The sequence below is a fragment of the Priapulus caudatus genome, unplaced genomic scaffold (genome assembly GCF_000485595.1).
Source record: "Priapulus caudatus unplaced genomic scaffold, Priapulus_caudatus-5.0.1 Scaffold741, whole genome shotgun sequence".
NCBI classification, from domain to species: domain Eukaryota; kingdom Metazoa; phylum Priapulida; class Priapulimorpha; order Priapulimorphida; family Priapulidae; genus Priapulus; species Priapulus caudatus.
In genome coordinates, this window is record NW_014577802.1 from 103,180 (window position 1) to 110,460 (window position 7,281).

The 7,281-nt window shown below is 49.1% G+C and overlaps 1 protein-coding gene across 1 annotated transcript in view; it reads left to right on the forward strand.

Moving 5' to 3' along the window:
• The first annotated feature begins 841 nt into the window (after positions 1-841).
• Positions 842-7,281, forward strand: part of LOC106813221 (atrial natriuretic peptide receptor 1-like) — a 27,327-nt gene continuing 20,887 nt past the window's right edge. Inside the window, exon 1 of the mRNA XM_014817302.1 lies at positions 842-1,102. Coding sequence (XP_014672788.1) covers positions 842-1,102 — 261 coding nt within the window. The remainder of the gene's footprint in view (positions 1,103-7,281) is intronic.

The window sequence follows — 7,281 nt, forward strand, 5'->3', positions numbered from 1 at the left end:
TAAATCAACATATTGTGATTATCAATTTCATTTGTGCATTTCACGCATGTTACTCGCCACTAAGTTTTAATATTATCATATATAGATAAAGATGAGATGAAGTTCCGCCGGCCAATTTCTCTAGTCTCAAATCTTACCGAGCAATATATTCCTAAACGAAAGATTTTCACTCGCGTCCAGCTCACAAGCTCCAATCCCCCCACCATCTCAACAACTTTCGCGAACTACCACTCGTATTATTTCAGCCTGTTCTGCTAGCATCTATGACAAATACGACATACGCATATACGCTCTCTTATGACACTATTTGTCATAGGAAGAATCTTCCTATGACAAATACGACATACGCATATACGCTCTCCTATGACACTATTTGTCATAGGAAGATGCTTCCTGTGATGTTGTATGTGTTGCGCGCATCATAGGAGTTTAGGAGCGCTATTATGAACGCAGGCTGTGAATTTCAGCTGTAAAGCGGAACGAAGTTGACTCGCCAATATTTGTAATAGGAAGAATCTTCCTATGACAAATAGCGTCATAGCAGACCGTATATTGCAAAAAAAGGCTAACTACCTGGCTTTACCCAAGCTAGGTCACACCTCATGGCTAGCTATAGCCCTGGACGTTTATTCCTTACGGAATGTCCCTGCGTTATTATCCACGTAACCGTGGGCTACGCAGTAAACTATCCAGATCCAGATCCAGGTATGCGTATGTCGTATTTGTCATAGATGCAAGCAGAACATGTTGATTATTACCGTCACTCGCGTAACGTCATCGTCGTCGTCATCGTCGTCGTCGCGTCGTGACGTCACCACCGCTGCTTCTCGTTTGCGCACAGATGCAGGGTGGCGGCTGGCCGCCGTCGTCGGCGCACCACATGATGGCGGCGGCGGGCATGCAGGGCTCGTGCATGGCGCCGCACGTCAACATGCCCAACTTCATGGGCGTCGTCTCGCAGCAGCAGGGCCAGCTGCAGCCGACGATGTCGTCGACGTCGATGCAGGTCCAGCAGATGGCGCAGCAGGCGCCGATGACGTCGACGATGCCGATGACGTCATCGATGCCGATGACGTCGATGCCGCTCGGCTACGCGCCGCCGGTGGCGGCGGCGGGAGAGTGCGGGCTCGGCGGCGGCGGCGGCGGCCCTGGTGTCGTCGATACGGACCGTCGGTCGTCGAGCATCGCCGCGCTGCGCTGGAAGGCGCGCGAACACCGCGCCGCCATGGCCGGAGTGTTCGGCATGTACGGAAACTGCAACTGACCAGCGTCGCAGGCGCGGTGGCGCCCCCGCGCGTGCCGGCGGGTGTAAGTGGAAGGTGAGGGAGGTGGCAGCAGCAACGCTGCAAACTGATTTTAAACGCTGCTGTGGCGTCCCATGTCCAAGGGGGCGGATGAGGAGGCGGGAACGACACAGGAAGCCAACTGACGTCGGCTGCTGCGGTGGCGACCCCCTGCCAGCGGGTGACAGCGATGAGGAGATGGCAGCGACAAAGGACGCCAACTGACGTCAGCTGCTGCGGTGGCGCCCTCTGTCTACGGGCGCAAGCGAACGGAGAAAAGCAACCGACAGCAGAACCGGAGCGACGTCACTTACAGTAGCGCCTTCTGGTAGCGGATGGAGGCGAGGAGGAGAAGGTCCAGAAGGCTGGTTGCAAGCCAGGCAGCGGTGGTGAAGGCGTCTGCTGCTGGTTTGCGGTTGCCATGTCACCAAAGAGCCAATACTTGCGCGTATATGACGCTAGTCGTGCCTCGCCAGGAATCACGACTTGGTCTGTAACCGTTCAGTTGTTTCAACCAAGATATACAGATGTTTGTTCGCGTTATAGGACCCCCCCCCCATCACCCCCACCTACAAATGCTCATCGTATGTTGAATAATAATAATAATAATACACCTGGTATGTGCTTGTTCAACACGACCGGGTTCTGCATGTGCCTTCCCACCTCGCAAGCGTGTAGAAACCTTGTGTGCGAATCGTATTCGTTCGTGGTCATCATCACGTGGGGGCAGAACGCTTCCATGTCTATGACGTATTCGTCACGTGATCGCACGCGGCTTTCTCGGATCGGTTTGGGATTTATTACACGTATTGGGCGAAGGTGCACGCACCGGATATATTACTTTTCGGAACAACCGCATCGCGTCGTACGAAACTGCGATGAGTTTTATCGTAGAAAAGAACGAGTTGACGCAAGAATTTCTAAGCGTGTGCGAGGAAAAACGAACCGCTAGAGAACGTGACGTCGGCGCGCTGTTTCCGCGTTAACTTATTTTTTAGCTGTAGTTAAAATTTCTGTGTTCGACGGTAAAATGGATATATGCAAAGAATTTTCGAACGCGGGGAATATATTGATCGTAGTTCGTCTATAGACAACGCGGTTGATTTTTACCGAGTGTATATACGCGTCACAAGCTAGCGTGCCAAACTACACTAATATTTCTTTATGTACGGATGTAAAATTCATCAATTTCTGATGGAGGATTTAATCATTCGATAAATGTATAAATATCAGGTTTAGATTCGGATAAGTCTTACACACCGGTTACTCGTAATTAGACATTTACGTGCATTGACAAATAAATAACGTTCTGTGCCGTCGTCGGAATGAAATCTTTTTTAATTAACCTGTAAATATATATAATATTTCTTCGTAATTTGATTAATAACGGTGTCGAGTCGTGTAGATGCTGCTATAGGTCTACTGCGCGTGGACGGATTCCTCTTGCTTGGAAACGAGGTGACGCAGTAGCGGGAAATAAACAATTTTGTAAGGCGTGTTAATTACCCGACTGTTCGCTGTAATCTTTACAAAAGACGCTAGTAAAAACGCCCATAAATACTGTTAGATAACCACATACGATTATGTATCATTGTGTATATAAAATATCGTGTGCGAGCGAACGAAAGAGATAAAGAGTGACCGAAAGCAAAAGAGAGAGAGATAGAGAGAGAGAGAGAGAGAGAGAGAGAGAGAGAGAATGCAAAAGAGAGCGAGAAGACAAGAGAGAGAGAGATTGATAGATAGATAGATAGATAGATAGATAGATAGATCGATAGATAGATAGAGAGAGTGAGAGAGAGAGATAGAGATAGAGAGAGAGACAGACAGACAGAGCGAAAGAAAGAGCGATAGAGAGAGAGCGAGAGAGGGGAGAGAAAGAGAGAGAGAGAGAGAGAGAGAGAAAGAGAGAGAGAGAGAGAGAGAGAGAGAGAGAGAGAGAGAGAGAGAGAGAGAGAGAGAGAAAGAATAGATAGAGTGCGACGGTTGGGAGGTGATTTTCGGTCGAATACCCACTTTATTTGATAGATCGCAAATCGTTTCCTCGTATACACCCGCAATCCGGAGATACAGACTAAAACGTACGACACGATTATTCATTCTGTTGCCAGTAAACCGAATGTATAAACCGCCTAACTTGAAACAAAAGGCAGCTATACTAACGACTCTTGCGCACTCTTGCTCCCTCGGCGATGCGGATCCCTCTCATCTACTTCTGATATTATTTAAACGTGATTTTTATTCCTCCGTCTATTAACTTGCTTACGCCTTAACTATAGGCATATGATGTCCAAGTGTGCGATGAGTGTGTGTGGTGTGTGTGTGTGTGTGTGTGTGTGTGTGCGTGCGTGCGTGCGTGCGTGCGTGTGTGTGTGTGTGTGTGCGTACGTGCGTGCGTGCGTGTGTGTGCGCACGTGCGTGCGTGGATATTTATACGAAGCCGCGTGGTTCTGTCCGCGAAGAAATCTTGTCTCATGAAAAACATTTCAATATTGACTCGACTCAGGCGATTCCGCCGACCAAATTGCTAACACCTTCTTGCTTTACATCACCGTAAAAGTTCTTCTCTCGTTTCTCTCTTTCGCTCCCTTCTCTCTCTCTCTCTCTCGCTGCGGCTCAGCGTTCCAGATCACGTGCTGATGAAAAACAGGCGCCTCGCATCAATAAACAGCACTTGCTTGTTGATTCGACATAATCCGAACTATAATACTGGGCGTGGCGTAAGCGTTCGGTTGGCTTGTAAATCGTTATCAACAACAATCGCGCTTGTCGCTCGCATGAGATGCTGCTGCTGCTGCTGCTGCTGCTTCTATTACTACTGCTGCTAGCGGCTGCTGCTGACGCTGTCGCCGCCGCCGCTGCTGCTGTCGTTTCTGTTGCTGTTGTTACTGCTACCACCGCCGCTGCTGCTGTCACTTCTGTTGCTGCTGTTACAGCTGTTACTGCTGTCGTCGCCGCGCTGGCACTGCTGCTACTACTGCCCGGTTATTCTAACAAAAACATTGTTTTTCGAACGTCATAATTCCGCGCGGTGGACCGACAGCACGTTTTTGCGAAATAGAGAAGTGAAGAGAAAGAGAGCGGGCAGACGTAGCAATAGATAGAAAAATAAGATAGAAGGAAGAAAGAGATGGAGAGAGCGAAAGAGAGGGAAAGAAAGGCACAGAGAGAGACAGAGAGAGAGAGAGAGAGGCAGACACACAGAGCGACTCAGTGGGAGACGGAGAGAGTGAGACAGATGGAGACGGAGAGAATGAGAGAAGGAGAACGAGAGAAGGTGTTCCCCTAGAAACGAGTGGGCGTATGCGGGTTTGCTGCACCTTCCCAGAGAGGAAGGGTGTGTGGGAGGAAGGAAATGGAGGGGGGCGGTTTCTCCGGCCGCAGAGGGGAAGTCGACACGGTCTCTTTTGCGAACAGTATTAAAAATGTCGGCGAAATTGGCCAAATCACGTGCATGCGGCTGTTGGTACTGGACGAGAGTAAAAATAAGCTGCATGGGAGCGGTGTGCGATGCTGATGATGGGTGCTGCAGTAGCCTCTCCCTGTACAATACCGCGCCGCTGCGAACCCGCACGCCTGGCCGCCACATGCGCCACGCTATCAGCAGCGGCAACAGCAGCAGCAGCAACAGCAACAGCAACCGCAGCAGCAACAGCAGCAGCGGCAACAGCAACAGCAACAGCAGCAGGAGTCTATCAATATTGATAGACTCTTGACAGCAGCAGTAGCAGCAGCAGCAACAGCAACAGCAACAGCAGCAGCAACCGCAGCAGCAACAGCAGCATCAGCAACAGCAGCAGTAGCAGCAGCAGCAACAGCAGCAGCAGCAACAGCAACAGCAACAGCAGCAGTAGCAGCAGCAACAGCAGCAGCAGCAGCAACAGCAGCAGTAACACCAACAGCAACATCAGCAGCAGCAACATCAGCAGCAACGGCAGCATCAACATCAGCAACAGCAGCAGCAATGGCAGCAGCAACAGCAGCAGTAACACCAGCAACAGCAGCAGCAACGGCAGCAGCAACAGCAGCAGTAACACCAGCAACAGCAGCAGCAACAGCAGGCGTCGATCAGTCTGCGTTTGTATTGCTTGTCGTCACGCAACCCGACAAGGAATCGAATAAATTATAAATTATTAACAGGCTAATTAGAATAAATTAATTTAATAAGTTAATCAAAAAAATAAACTAATCATTTTATCTTACGCGATGTAAAATCAGGAGAACTTTAAAAACCCTGAACACGCAAAAGCCGGGCTAATTATTTGCCTGATTACGAAGAATAATCGCTTAACAAATTGACACATGCACGCACGTCGCGAAAACCCGTGATACGTCGCGAAAACCCGTGATATGTACGGCGTGCGAATTGACTACGGATTAAAAAGCGGAATTACTGTGGTTACTTATCCTGCTCCTATCGTCATCGCTGGAAATAATCATCTGAATATATATATATATATATATATATATATATATATATATATATAAACGTAGGTACAAACGTAACAACTGTAATGAATAGTATTATGTCGATGTCAGCTACGAGGCGTTAATTACAACATATCTGCGAGTCAGCGCAGCTCGTGTGAACGCCTAGCTGTGCGACCGTCAGCCATATATAGGAGTGCCACAAAAGATGGTCGGAAATAAATGCGTTCTCTGGCGAGTTTTAGTACTGAATGACAGTTTGTGTGCATGGCATACTAGTGCTGAGAGGGTCTATGTCCCCCAGGGTACTGCCGGAACGTACCCTGGGTACGGTCCGGTATACCGGAACGTACCCTGGTACTATCTAATATGCCGGACGGTACCTTGCCTACTCCACTAACGAGTCTAGGGAGTCAGTCGCCCACGCCTACTCCCTAACCCTAACCCTAACGCTAACCCTAACCCTAACCATATCAGATAGTTACCAGGGTACGTTCCGGTACACCAGACCGTACCCAGGGCACGTTCCGGCAGTACCCTGAAGGACATAGACCCTATGAGCCATACTAGTGTCAACTGCCATTTTGCGTGCAAACTATGACATATGTAACATCCGTGTAGCGCGCATGCACTAACGTTTAGACTTCGTCTACCTTGCGTCGCTCACATCTCACTTACTCCCTCCCCCCTATTTCTCTTTCTCTCTCACTCACTCACTCACTCACTCACTCTCTCTCTCCCTCACCTCTCTCTCTCTCTCTCTCTCTCTCTCTCTCTCCTCTCTCTTAACTTACTCTCTCTCTCTCACAGCACTCTCTCTCGCTCTCGCTTTCTCTCCTTTGTCAGCACATACCACAATCGCATATGCACCGCGTACACATGCAAACAAACACAGACAGACGACGAAATAGACGCTAACACGGCGCACGCAGCGCACGCACGCACGCACGCAAGCTCTCTGTCTCGCTTGACTTCTCTCCTTCTCTTCTTTTTCTCTCGTCCACTTCTCTTTCTTTATCTTCATCTCCCTCTCTCACCATCCCCCTCTCTCTGTCTGTCTGTCTCTCTCTCTCTCTCTCTCTCTCTCTCTCTCTTTCTCTCTCTTTCTCCACTCCCTTTCTCTTTCTCTCTCTCATTCTTTCCCTCTCCCTAGCTTACCACCTCTTTCCTTCTTTTCGCTCCGCCACCATTGCCCGTTAGAGGGCGGCAGTGTTACGTGTTTCAGTTCGAGTCGATGCTATCTGAGCGTTATTCGACAAATTGATTGACGATTGACAAGGGCTCTGGCAGACCTCGGCCACGCCGCCTCCGTTATTGACACGAGTGTAAAGGTCTATTTCTTCCATCGGATATTTATCTAAGAAACACAGCGAACATGTGCGCACAATTATCGCCCGATGAAAAATCTCTGTTTTCCTTTTCGCGTACAGCGCGTCGGCCAGGTTAATAACTTTTCCTGTTTTCAATGCAAGCAGCGCGATACAGATTGTGAAAATACGCCGGTGTTATTTGGTATGTTTGTGCGCCTACAAACAGTGTCGTAGGTGTTGAAGGAAAGGGTGGGAAGAGA